This window comes from Acanthochromis polyacanthus, chromosome 8 (assembly GCF_021347895.1).
Source record: "Acanthochromis polyacanthus isolate Apoly-LR-REF ecotype Palm Island chromosome 8, KAUST_Apoly_ChrSc, whole genome shotgun sequence".
Taxonomy (NCBI): domain Eukaryota; kingdom Metazoa; phylum Chordata; class Actinopteri; family Pomacentridae; genus Acanthochromis; species Acanthochromis polyacanthus.
Window position 1 is genome coordinate 4,454,484 of NC_067120.1, and position 13,467 is coordinate 4,467,950.

The 13,467-nt window shown below is 41.7% G+C and overlaps 1 protein-coding gene across 2 annotated transcripts in view; it reads left to right on the forward strand.

Moving 5' to 3' along the window:
- itpr2 (inositol 1,4,5-trisphosphate receptor, type 2) overlaps nucleotides 1-10,310 on the forward strand; it is a 68,234-nt gene extending 57,924 nt beyond the window's left edge. For both annotated transcript variants that reach the window (XM_051951996.1, XM_051951997.1), the window contains exons 55-57: nucleotides 43-203; nucleotides 7,181-7,342; nucleotides 9,014-10,310. In XM_051951996.1, the coding sequence (XP_051807956.1) occupies nucleotides 43-203; nucleotides 7,181-7,342; nucleotides 9,014-9,094 (404 nt within the window). In that variant the 3' untranslated portion in view covers nucleotides 9,095-10,310. The remainder of the gene's footprint in view (nucleotides 1-42; nucleotides 204-7,180; nucleotides 7,343-9,013) is intronic.
- The last annotated feature ends 3,157 nt before the right edge of the window (nucleotides 10,311-13,467 follow it).

The following is a 13,467-nucleotide window of genomic DNA, read 5'->3' on the forward strand; positions in this document are numbered from 1 at the left end:
TATTTGGAGGAATTCATAGTAAACGGAGCTCACGCCTTGCAGGGTTGGAGAGGGACAAATTCGACAACAAGACGGTGTCCTTTGAGGAGCACATCAAGTACGAACACAGCATGTGGCACTACCTTTACTTCCTGGTTCTGGTGCGGGTGAAGGATCCGACGGAGTACACCGGCCCTGAGAGCTACGTGGCCCAGATGATTGCAGTAAGTCCACAAAACACACACTGCTGTCTTTGTAATGCAGCTTCATGCACCTCAAAGGCTGCTTCACACAGACTGTTATGATATGAGAACACTGTAGTATAAGTTATATTATGTGTTCCATGTTTACAAGGCATACAGCAGGGAGATGATTAAGAAATCTGAGACTGCACTGCAATATTCTGGAGGTGACACGTAAACACACCCAAGTCTCTGTTTATTATTCCAAGAACATATGGACAAACAGACACATTCATTTCACCGCCTAATTCATATTTTGTAGGCAAGCTGTACCAAGCAGATGAGCATACAGAATGTCTTGGTGCAGTAGTCCTCAAGTTGCACAGCCTTCCCCAGTTAGCAGACTTGCACAGTGTGCTACAGAAGCGTGATCGTCTACAGCAGACAAGCGATCGAAAAATGAGACTGAGCCTCTAGGCCTGTGCCAGGCATCCCAATTTATTCTCCTTCTCCGTCTCTGCTGGAGAGAGATGGCTCTCTGTGCTCAGGTAGTCTTCACTATGCTGAGCTCCTAACCTGCTGCGACACAGTGTGGTTAAATAGTAATTAAACCCAGTCCAGCTCTATTATCATCAATGCGCCAACTTGCTGCACTGACACACAGACAAGAAGTTGAAGGATGTAAGGGCAACTAAAGGTGTTGCAGTTAGGTTAATGGATTCAAATGAAGCCTCGGAGCACAATGGCACATTTAGTGATTAACGTTCGGCCGTGATGGGCATAAAAATGGTGGCATTATAATGAACAATTTGCATAACAAACAGGTGATAGACGCTGAATTAATATGCGTCAGCAGGTCTTCCAACAGGTCGGCACTCGGATGCCGGGCCAAGGTATTGCCAGGTGATGAGGTAATGATGAGTCAGGAATTTATACTAACACCCACTAATATGCTGCAGAACGGTAACACAAACACAGGAGGGTAACACACAACAACCTCTCCAGTTTGTTTGTTCGTGCAGTTTTTGTATGTTTTATAAAGTTCTAATCGTTCATGATATAATCCTGCAACAGTATTAAAATGAAAATGAAGCCGCCCTGCAGTCAGATTGCAGCGATTGTTCCTCCTACTTGTGAGGTGCATGAAGATGTGGAAGTTGAATGCGCCAGCTCCAGCAACACTTGCTGTCCTAAAAACAACTTTACTGTCAGACTGATGCATTAGAGCATCAACACACAATACTTAAAAATATCATCAGAAGCTCCAGTAAATAGATTCAGGTCTGAAGTTTTCATCTGTTATAAATATTCATAAGTAAAAGAGAAACATGATTCAAAAGTGACAACAAAACATCCAATGATCTAATTAATATTATTATTAAGGGTTAACACAAGATACAAGCCTGATCTGCTTTGTCATTGCGCGAAAGCATGGAAGAGCAAAATATTTAATAGTTTTTGTCTTTTTTTCCCAGGGCCAATAGCAATTTATTTATCAGTAATCAAGAAACCAATGGATATTCATGATCAATATATATTTGCAGAAAAATTAAAATCTTGATGATAAAATTTAGAATAAGGTAAACTCCAGCACAAAACTTACTTAAAATGCCTTTGCTTGTTTATTTTATATTTATCTTTAATTAAAAGAAACGTTTCCACATTTACATTCCACTGCTGATTGGCTGTTACTGCTGGTGTGTAACCAATCAGATAGTGTTTTAGGTGGGACATCACTCGAGACTACAAAGTGATGATTACAGAAAGGCGGCTTTGTTAGAGCCAGATTAACACATTTTAAAATTATCATTATTTTTTTTAATGGGAATCAGATGAAAAGAAAGTTGTGATGCCAGTAAGTTGAAAAATGCTCGGCGTCGGATCCAGTAGTCGACCTCAAACATTCACATCAAACCAGAGACTGATTTGGGACTCTTACTGGTTTCAAAACAGAAAAGAACCCCAAATAGTTATAATAATAACTAGAAAAGCACTCGGAGAGCGCAGACCTCCGCCAGGCCATCTGTTTGTCTGTCTGTCTGTCTGTCTGTTAACAGCATAACTCAAAAAGTCGTGGACGGATTTTCACCAAATTTTTACAGAATGTCCGGAAGAGCAAAAGTAACAATCGATTAGATTTTGGAGGTGATCCGGATCACCGTCTGGATCCAGGATTTTTTTGAAGGACTCTGTACAATTGAGAGATGGCCGCCAGGATTCTGTTACAGGATTCTTTTTGCCATTAAAATTAAGAACTGTCGGTAATTTACATACAGAGCAGCCAGTGAAGTATTCAGAACATTTTTAGCATTTTTAGGATTATTAGTTTAATAACTTATTGTCGTACCTTACTTTACAATCAGCCCTATCACATATTTTCTTTATACTGGACAAAGTCTGCCTTACAAATTGGTGAATGGAGAGTTTGGATTATAAGCAGTTACCAAGCAGGGAGGGTCTGATGAAAAGAGGCTTGTATAGTTGCCCTCAGGATGCCCTATTAGGGACTAAAAGTCTCAGTATCTCAGACTTAGCTGCTTCAGTTATGACCATTCTTTTGTGAGTCCCCCAAATTAATAAAATCATGTTACTAAAGCACCAACCTGCTAGTGAGATATTCTTGATGAAAATGCACAGTTGTGTTGGCATGAGCTGCATTAGAAAGTAGTAAAAGTTCACAATGCTGATCTCTGCAGCCGTTTGCTCCATTTGTCTTCTCTACACTGCAGCCCAGAGTAGTAGGCTTTGACTTGACGCTTAGGTGGGAACGCTTTAAAGTCTCAGTCTGCTGTTTGGAGCTGCGCTTATTAAACTCCATCTTTATTGTACTCGGCTGCAGCACTGCAATTTTAGCGCAACACTGACAACGGCTACTGTACAAATTAAAACTCTGCCCTGCCTGTGTTGGCAAAGAGCTGAAACCTGATGACCTCAAAAACACACACACACACACACACACACACACACACACACACACACACACACACACACACACACACACACACACACACACACACACACACACACACACACACACACACACACACACGGCTCCAGCCTCTCATAATGACTGCATCTGGCCGGGTTGGATAAAGCGATGCGGTGCCAAGCAAAAGAACAGGATCTCGTTTCACCAAGTCTCTGTTCTGTCGGTGTGCCGTGCATGCGGATGTGAACCGGTGTGCGGGTGTTTGTGTGTATTATGACAGCGACTACAGGCCTAGCAGGTACTGCAGCAGCCACAACGCGGTTACATAACCCATCTCAAGTGACCTGCTAATAGCTCAGCCCTGCCTGGCACGTGCTCTCCTGTCCCTTTCTCTCTCCGTCTCACACACACACACTGACTAACACACGCACATGCACACACTGTCACTACTACACGGTGAACCCTCCATTTACTGTACAACACGCATGTGACACCTCATCTGTGATAAAAGCAGCAGCAGGAGTGGACGAAAGGGCCCGGCAGTGTGAGGGCAGAGGTCAGGTTTTTCTTAATGAGATGTAGTGGCTCTTTATAACCTGCTCTGCTTAAGGACTTTGCTGTGTGTTTGTGTGTGTAGTGATGTGTGTATACTTGTCTGGTTCGCTCTCTGTGTGCTGTGTCATTGTGTCTCCTGACACTGTATCTTTGTAGCTGTTGATTACAAGTGTTGTGCAGCTACATTATTCAACAAGCCTGAGTTTCTGCTATTTTTAACCGAAATTCTCGACTCAAGCACTATCAGGCGGCATAGATATCATCACAGGCGCTAAAAAACTCGTTTATAGTAAATAAATGTTATTTTTCTATAATGAACGACTAATTAAATCTTCAAATTAGCTATATTTACTGCAAATGCATTAAAAATGACAACTTGCATCTGAAGAGTGCTCACATTTTAGAATCTGTAACCTTCAGATGTTTAGTTTAAAATGATTATTTTACATTCAACACATGCACTCATTCATTTTACGGAGTTCCATTGTGAGAAATTTTGAAAAATACAGTGCTAGAAATAATTTGTTAAATGGTTTTAGAGGCATTAATATTTAGTTTCTGAGGAAATATATTTTAATGCTGTGATAGTTTGGTAATATTTTAAACGCATACTGAATGAATAGAAATTTGGACACTTCCTAACGTGGCTAAAGGCAGATAAGAATACAGTCCCACTTGTATTTGACTACGCTATCAGACTTTCGTGACATCTGCGGTCGTTCCCACCCTGTGTTACCTCACTTTAAAGGTTTGTTTTGTTTCGGTACAGTATGTACACACACATTGCGAAACACATCAGCGATAAGGCGACGGCAGCAGAGCGAGAAGCACATGAATGTCTGTAAAATCATGCTGACTGATGTGTTCAAATGGATCAATGAAGCAACGCTAAAGCCTGACTCATTCAGACAGAGCAACACAGTGGAAGCACTGTAGAGTTTAATGAAGAGCACCAACGGTTCACATTCTGTACAGTCACTGTTTAACTGTATCTCTTTAATGAAACCATGATGCTTTAAACAACATGAATCAAATTCACATTTTTGAGGTTTCTCAATCCATCGGTTACAGACGGCCATCCGATAGTCATCAGTTCCGGTGATGTTGCAGCTTTGTCTTTGAGCTCACAGAGCCTTCTCTGTGTTTTTGAAACTGTGATAAAGGAAACTATTCTTTATATATTTTGTCATCCTCTTTATGCCAGAGGCCCAAATTAGCCAGAGATTTTCAGCTCTTGCAGAATGATTCAATTCATACTGTGCAGCTGGAGCAGTCGGGCTGCTTCCCCTGCAGTCATCAGGGGAAAGAATATTCTAGTCAGAAGGGAAAATTAGTGAGCAGAAAACAACCAAAATAAAATTACACTAAGTAATAGGTGTACATGTAATCAGTTTTCCCACAGTCCTGGCTTGCCTGTTTTAAAGGGCCCTTTTCTCTCTTTCTGCATCTCTGACTCTTAGTTGAACTATGATTGTTAAAAGTATGATGAGACGTTTAATGTTTGCCTTCCTAATGCTACAGTTTTACTCAGAGCCCAACTTTTATGAGCTATTGGTGTTAGAATACAGCTTTTAATTAAGGAAAACTGAGACAGTGTGACAAAGTAGAGCCTCAAAAGCTCAAAGGTGTCCTGACTTGACAGCAGCATGCAAGGTAGAATGTTGATTTAGGGGGAAAAAAAGCTTTAAATTCCTCCCATGCATAGAGACGGGTGACGAATTAAAAGAAAAACCGACATAATAGATCCTGAGCCACCACATGTGTTGATTTTTCAAGTTCTTGCAACACTCCTGCAGGGATGAACACCGTTTTCCAGTAGATTTTCCCTGATTTGTTGTTTTGATGATGGCAGTAGAGGAGAGCGCTGTTTAATGCGTTGGCCTAAAATCTCCCACGAGAATTCAGGTCGGTTGAGATCGGTGTTTATAAAAGCCACAGAATATAATTCACATCATTTTTCATCATGACCCCTCATGCCCTGTAGATGCACAGTCACCCTGGAAGAGATCACTTCCATCAGGACAGAAATGTCTCGTCACAGGATAAAGTTTTCCACTGATTTGCAGTGACCCTTTACCTCTGAAGAGACCTGTAGATCCAAAGCATGCTAGAAAAATTCCCCCTCAGTATAAACGAGCCTTTATTCTTGTTTTCCTGCAGCCTCATATTGCTTGAAAAACAAGTTTGCCGTGCCTTCCTGTTCTCATCTGCGTTGGTTTTTTTCATATTTTCTAGCCAAAAGCATAACGTGTCACAACAATTTTCCGGATTTGCAAAGACTTTAATTTTAGAAATAAGCAAGGGGTTGTCAGTGGATATTATGTAATAGTGATTTGAATTTTCTAAAATAGTTTTTCATTTAGTTTTTAATAATTATTCCTTGTCCCTGTTGATGAATGGCTGAGTTCAGATTGGAAGCAGCAGTCCGGCGGTATGTCGCGGCTATTAATGTCTCACTTAGCAAAGTGTGGTAAACTCATTAATTAAAGCAAACAAAACAACGAGCCCACACTCTCCACATCCCCTGTCCACCCGCAGACTACACTCCCCCTCACGTCCTCGTCTTTGTCCTCAGCGTCTCACACTCTGATCAGTCTTTCTCTCCCTGCAGTCTATTCTTATATAAGAGTAGGTGGGAGAATACCTCACTCCTCCTACTGGACTTAATGTGGTGCCAGTCAAATCCCACTCTCTCAAATCCCACCTTTTTAAGTAATTTTTATCAGAAGAACTGGCAAAGGAATATTACATAAGATCAGCTGATGGCAGTCTGTCTCTGTGAAACCTATCTCACTCGCAGAGATGCACAAGAGCTCGCATGTCGTAAAACACACACACACACACACTCACTCCCCGCCGCCGTACGCTATGTTCATGTCCATGCAGACGCACGCCACCAGAACACACACCCACACATGACCAAACCCAGACACACTTAAGTCCATTACATAATTCTATAGGTTTGTTTTGCTCACTGTTGTCTCATTGCTGCAGATGGTTTTCTCTGTCCACAGCCCTGTTGGAGAAACAGATAAGAAACCAAACATCTATGTTTTGCATGGGAGCATCCGCACACATACACATACGCAACACTATACTCCCAGTTGTGTTCTTGATAGACGACAGTGACTCATCCCTACATCAACAGTGTGTTTATGGAGTGGGTGAGAATTGAAATGCCAGTTACTGTTCATTTAGTGTATTATTGCTATGTGCAGTATCCAAGAGACAGCAGTGCTGCTTTAAAAAAAGAGAAATTACCCCGTCGAGCGCAAAACAGAGAGCAGCTTCCATCCTGATGAGATGATTAATATTAAACCTCCACGCCCGTCTCCAGTTAGCACTACCACACTGTTTACTCTCCTCTTGCAGTCTGGTTTTAGCGCTGTAATGCTCCCTGCGTGTCTATGCAAATCTTCTTTGTTGGTTTCTGTGCCAAAGTACTGTTGCTGCCGCCTCTCTGTCCCATTGAGTCAGCTTTATTTTAGCCTTTCACCTTTCTAACTCTTTCCCCTGTCTCCCTTTTCACACCCAGGAGAAGAACTTGGAGTGGTTCCCTCGTATGAGAGCCATGTCTCTGGTGAGCAGCGAGGGAGACAACGAGCAGAATGAGATGCGATCTCTGCAGGAGAAGCTGGACAGCACCGTCACCCTGGTGGCTCAGCTCTCAGGCCAGCTGGCTGAGCTCAAGGAGCAGGTAGAATATCACTTCAGGTTGTTTTTCATGCTGCTCTGAGCCTTGTGCTAGTCTGCAGTTTCTACAACTGACTCTTTAGAGCTATATTTCATAAAAGCACCTTGTTCAGTAGCTGCTCAGTTGACTGTAGCACATGGACTGTGAACTCCACGTGCCACCTGACCTTGAGTCTTCTTTCACCTAAAAACACCCACAGGGGATGAGGTCACACCAAACAGGCCGCTTCAGCAGTCTCGTTTTGTGGTCCGTCTCTGTACCAAGTTCACTTATCTACATCGTTTCCGCTACTGAACGCATCACGACAGGTGACTCTAACATCAGCAATCAATGCGACTAATAGCCGCCAGTGAGCCTCTGGCTGTCTGGATGACTAGCTGTGCTGCTACAGTGTGACTGATCACTCTCATCACCTGCCTCGCCTGCATGTGATCCCAGTCACAGGCCTGTCCTTGTTCCCCTTCTGCCAGATGTGCAAAAACAGCTCCTACCAGGAGAGGATCACACTTTAATAAACAAAACAACAGCTCACAACGACCTCGGCAGGCAGTAAAGTTAGTAACATCTCCCCGCTGGCTGCAATCCTTCATGCAACCATTTCTAATAACAGCCGTTGTGTGCTGCTGAAGCACCCACGAGCAAAGACACCAAAGCGTTATCTCTGAGTCTGTTTTGCGTCAGCTACATGAAGTAATATTCTTATCGAGGTTTACTGTAGCCTATACTGACTAATAAGAAGTCACAGGGTTACCGAGGATGTTGCTCCACCTTTACAGTAAACATACAAGAGGTGAGTGTGTTTATGCAGAACTAAGTGAGAACCAATAGCCGTGCAGTCACGAGCATAGGTCTCACACCAGGCTCTCTCTGATGGAGGGAAAGTTCTCCTGCAGCTCCTCCCTCTTCAGAACCTCAGCTGACCACAGCGCTCTGCTCCGTCACAGCTGAGGTTGTGGGCATGTGTGCTGCTCTTTCGTTGTGTGGGTTTTAGGGTTCTGCACAGCCTCTGTGACTTCATATGCATTGCAGTTTATAGAACCAATGGAAACCATTTATGACGTCAACAATGAAACCACTGCAACTGTGATAGTCACCTCTGATTCATGAAGTCTTCCCCCCTACACACACACACACTTACACATCATCAGGTCACAGTTCTGCACACAAACACTCCCACACATGACTCTGTCCTCTAATGAAGTTTCCAAGAGACATTACAGTTTCCAGTCACAATAACAACAGTGCTGAATGCAGTTATTTGAAGATTTAGTTCTTAAGACATTTCAGGAAATTTCAAATAAACAGCCCACTGTTACAGAATAACTGATTGAAATGACAAATTCAAATGCTCTTGTGGTTCCATCTAGTACATTTAGGAGCAAACGTCAGCTAATTCTGATTCGTTTCCTAAAGAAATAAGCAACAGATACATTTTGATGAATCTAAAAAATCCACTTCCTGTTAAAGCAGAGATTTACAGCATCATTTTACCTGCAGTGCCAGTTCAAATAGATAAATACCTCCCTCTGCAGTACTATAATTATGTGTCAGCCACTTGTAGTGTTGTATCTTGCATAATAAACTGCCCACTGAGACAGCAGTACATGTCTGTGCATCATGTGTATGATACAGTCCAGCCCAGGTTGATGTGTTTTTTCTCTGTCACCTCCACAGATGACAGAACAGAGGAAGAACAAGCAGAGGCTCGGATTCCTGGGTCCTCCTCAGCCCAACCACCACATCCCAGCCCACTGAGGGGAGTAAAGCTCCAACAGGACATGGTGGCTGCAGCCTCGCTATAAAACCAGACAGAGACGCAGATACACTAACCCCAGCCTTAAGAACAATACAAATGTACACAGACAATTACTCATGTCAAGCTGCAAGAGGCAAGTGTTGACTCCTATTTTTGACATAGTGCCTTGTGTGTGACACAAACACTGTCTTATTGGATACAAAATGTGCCTTATGTGCCCACTCAGCCACAAGCAGCACACTCTGCAGGCTGTCTGCGCACACCGTCGCACCCAAACGTCAGAGTGAATGATTGGCCAGGCGCGGCACACATCTGCCAGTGTAGTGTCAGTGGGCCAGACAGAGGTCGAGGCCAATGTTAGCGTAAGGTTAATGGTTAAGTGCTTTCAAGTTGTGGACAGCCGTGTCTTGGCCTGAGTTCCACCACTGTCATAGTGCCGATCAGCCAGACTTACAAAGGTCAGTGATTGGCTTACAGGCCCAAAGGGGAAAAGCGTGCACGCTGACATCAGGTATTGTCCCTTTTACCCTTTCTGTTGGTGTTTTTGCGAACGTTTCTGGTTCATAACTGGAGTAATATTTTTGAAAAAAGAAAAAAAATAGAGGAATCACGCTGCCTTACTCATTAACTTTTTTAAACAGCACATTGCATTTGCTGAAAGTGCACTTTTAAAGGAAAGTACAACCAGTAACTGGAAACATTTGGGAGATTATTGTTTGAATGCTTTGTGTTGTGTTTATGTATGCATTCACTGCACCACTTCAGTTGCCTTTTTACAGATTTATACAGAGTATATAACAGAAATGTGAATAAAAGTAATGATTTCCTGTGCAAAACTTACTTGAAAACTCTTAAGTCTTAAATCTTATATTGGTACATAAAGTAGTATTGACTGAAGATGGAAAGCTCACGGTTCTGTGTTACAATTTGAACATCTTTGTGTCTATAGAGATATTAGCTAATACCGTAATATTACCGTATCTGCTCATATCATCTTCTACTGTGTCTTAAAGCTTGTTTTTAGTGTAAATCATCTCCGCCATTCTCTCTTGGACTGCATTTGATTGTCGAGTCTGTGTTTTAAAGTTGCACAAATGAATGGCAGATTACGAGTGCTTGATGTTGACTGTCCTGTGACACTTTCTGTTGAAACAAGGTGTATAGAAAAATGTATTTTATGTGGTCAGATGTTCTAATAATAAATTTGTAACAAGATTTATGTGTATGTCTTGAGTCAGCAGCTTCCGAGCAGTTTGTCTTAGTTGTTGTTGTTGTTGTTGTTGGGGATGAATGAGTGTACTCCCCCTTAGATTTACCCTGACCCCCTCTGCACCAGTCCACCCACACACTCAGAGTTGGCTTACTTACACTTGTACGTGTCCATGACGGGAACCCAGGACCTTGGAAAAGACCTGCCAGCATTCAGACGAGATCATGTTTCAGCTCATGCAGCACCGGCCAGTCATCTAATATTAACGGCGAAGTCAACAGATGCATTGTGCATGCTGTCACTCTGCTGCTTTCATTGAGACACTTGTTTTTCATTGCTTCTTAGTCGCTGATGCACAGACTGAATCTTTATTTTGTCTCCATTTAGATCTTCATCATGAGATTTGCAGTTATTCAATTTGAATATCTTTTAGAATCAAAATTAAGTTATTAACTTACAAAATGAAAAATTAGACACTCTCGGCCAGGGGTGGACTGGACATCTGGCATACTGGGCACTGTCCCAGAGAAGCAGAGGAAATGTTTGACTGCAGACATAAAGCAGGAAGACACTGAGCTGCTCAGGTGTTCCTGATAACACCAAGCAGCCACCTGGACAGCCAATAGGAACACAGCTTACTGGAAGACCAGAGGGCTGGCTTAGTGAAGGAAATTTAGTTTAAAATTGAAGCAGAAAGTTAACGAAGAAAATTGAAAACCACCTTCTGAAACCTGAAATCTCTGAGTTTTCACACATAGAACGCCTGAACATGTCAAACTGGTTCCATAGTAGAACCTTCACTGTAAAAACGTCATAGTATGATCTGTTGCTCAGAAAACATTACGAACGGCTGTGTGGGGTCGTAACACAACAACAGGACAAACACTGGTTTTCAGGGGGTTGAAAGAGTAAGTTTACAACAACACAACATGTGAGCAGAAAAATCACAAAGTCTGGGTTGTATATAGTGCTGTTCCTGCACAATATTTGTCACTTAATTGCCCTCAGGATTCTGTCGTTGAGCTTACCAGTTTTACATAACAGGCAGATGCTGCAGCTGATGATGCTGTAATTCACATAAACGAGGAAACAAGTCCATCATAATTTGAATGTTAACAGTCCAAAATGAAAAGGTCATATACAGCTTTCCTATTGGGTTAAAGAGCAAAAAAAACCAAAACACATGAAAATACTTTTTAAAAGCGAGAGGTCGGTAGCAGTTTTCATTTTTTCTTACAACTTTTCGGTGGCCCCCCAAAATATCTGTTTTACCTCCCTGTGCCCCCCCACTAAATTAATCTGGATACGCCCCTGGTTCATTTGTTTACATTTTTCAGATTTAGACATTGTTAATGTCTGTAAGTTGGTTCAGGTTGGTCAGTCATTTTTTTCAGTTCTGCACTTTATTTTAAGATTTACAGTTATATAAAAAGTTATTTATTAAAAAATGTTGCAAAAATCTTTTTTGAACCGTCCTGAATTTATTTGGTTTTGATAGTCAGTTATTGGTTACATGCAGATGCTAATAAAACTAGTAGATTACATCAACATATAGCTATCGCACTAATTCAGGTTTGACATTATGATGTTCTGGACCTTTGCTTTAATACATTTTCTTAGACTGGACCACTTTGAATTTTAGTTGTATTCTCCTGCTCTACTGCATTTCAGTTGTTTTTTTTTTTCCAACTTGTCAACAAGTTTGTATAGGTCTCTAGGGATGTTTTTGAATTTTTGTTCTGAAAATCTGACCTCTGTCAGTTTTTGTCATTCAAAAATTAGTGCTTGATTTAGTCAACCGATAATGCCAGAGCTGATTTTTGCCCCAGTCCACCCCTGCTCTCAGCCAGAGGACCAGCTGCAGTTAGGAGGTGTAGGCCTATTGATTTTGCAGAATACAGATGAGGATTTTTTGAAACAAACAGACAAAAAATACATATGTAACTATAACAGGGGTCTAACAGCTTCAAGTTATAACTGCCTAAATGGCTGATGTAGCTAAAAGTATTGACGAAAAGGTTGACATATGGATTGATGAATAAAAAAAATAAGTGCTTAAAATGTATTTAAAAACAGTAATGCTATTTAAATGGTCAGTTGGTACTTTAAGTGGTAGCAGTAAAGTGCAAAATTGACCAATGCTTCGTGAACACTGACAGTTCAATTGTACAAAGAAATCACTGAGAGCTTGTCCGCCTATATGTCTGAAGCTTTGCTTATAGTGAGGCCCGTCATCCACATTAGTAATTCAGCACTCATTCCTTATGGAAGAGGATCATTTAAAACTGTGGCTGCTTGATTATCTGCATGTTTGCGGTTGCGTACCATATTTGAGATGATAAACGAATGGCAGAAAGTAAACTGGTCTTTTATCCAGTCCTGTCATTTACCCTCTACAGAGAGGACCATCCTTCTTGGCTTCAGTTCAGTGTTTACGCTGGCAGGCCTGCATTTGCTCCTGCTGCCTGTGACAGCCATTAAAATTAGTTCACGCAGTGCCATAATGGTGAGCAGCTGTCACTGCATAGACAAGAAGGGTAAAGTGCAGCATTACTGGAATGTATTGCACTCAGACAGGGATAGGAGGGAGAGGGTGAGATCAGGACTGTCATTACTGTCTGGCAAAAGTCTCACGGCCATATTGTGAAGCCACGTCTTCTTGCAAAACAGATCATTTTATCGGCTGAAATGTGTGCCTTGACCATGAAGAGAAAACATTTGACTCTGGTGTCTACTTAGCCAAAAATTAAATTACTACAAGGAATACACATGGAGCTCTGCTTTATTTCACACTCTCAGTACACACTGGACCTTTTTTATACTGCACGTGACCACTGTATTATTTACTTTATCAACATAACCTTAGACACGTTTGGATCACTTCTGAATCTCTTTGCAAACAGCAGTTAAGAGTCACATGCTTAGCCTGTGTGTATTTAGTAGAGAGAGTGAGAAAACACCCAGAGAAGGTCAATAAATACAGGGCAACGTCCCAAACACCTCTGTGGCTGGAAGCAGTTTGACTGAGTCAGGCGTTTTGACTGGAATGCACTCAAAGAAACCAACACAACATCTTGTAGGAGCATTCATTTACATTCAAACAATATATTTAACTGAAACTACTCAAAATCTAATAGATGTATAAAAGTAATAATAATTAAA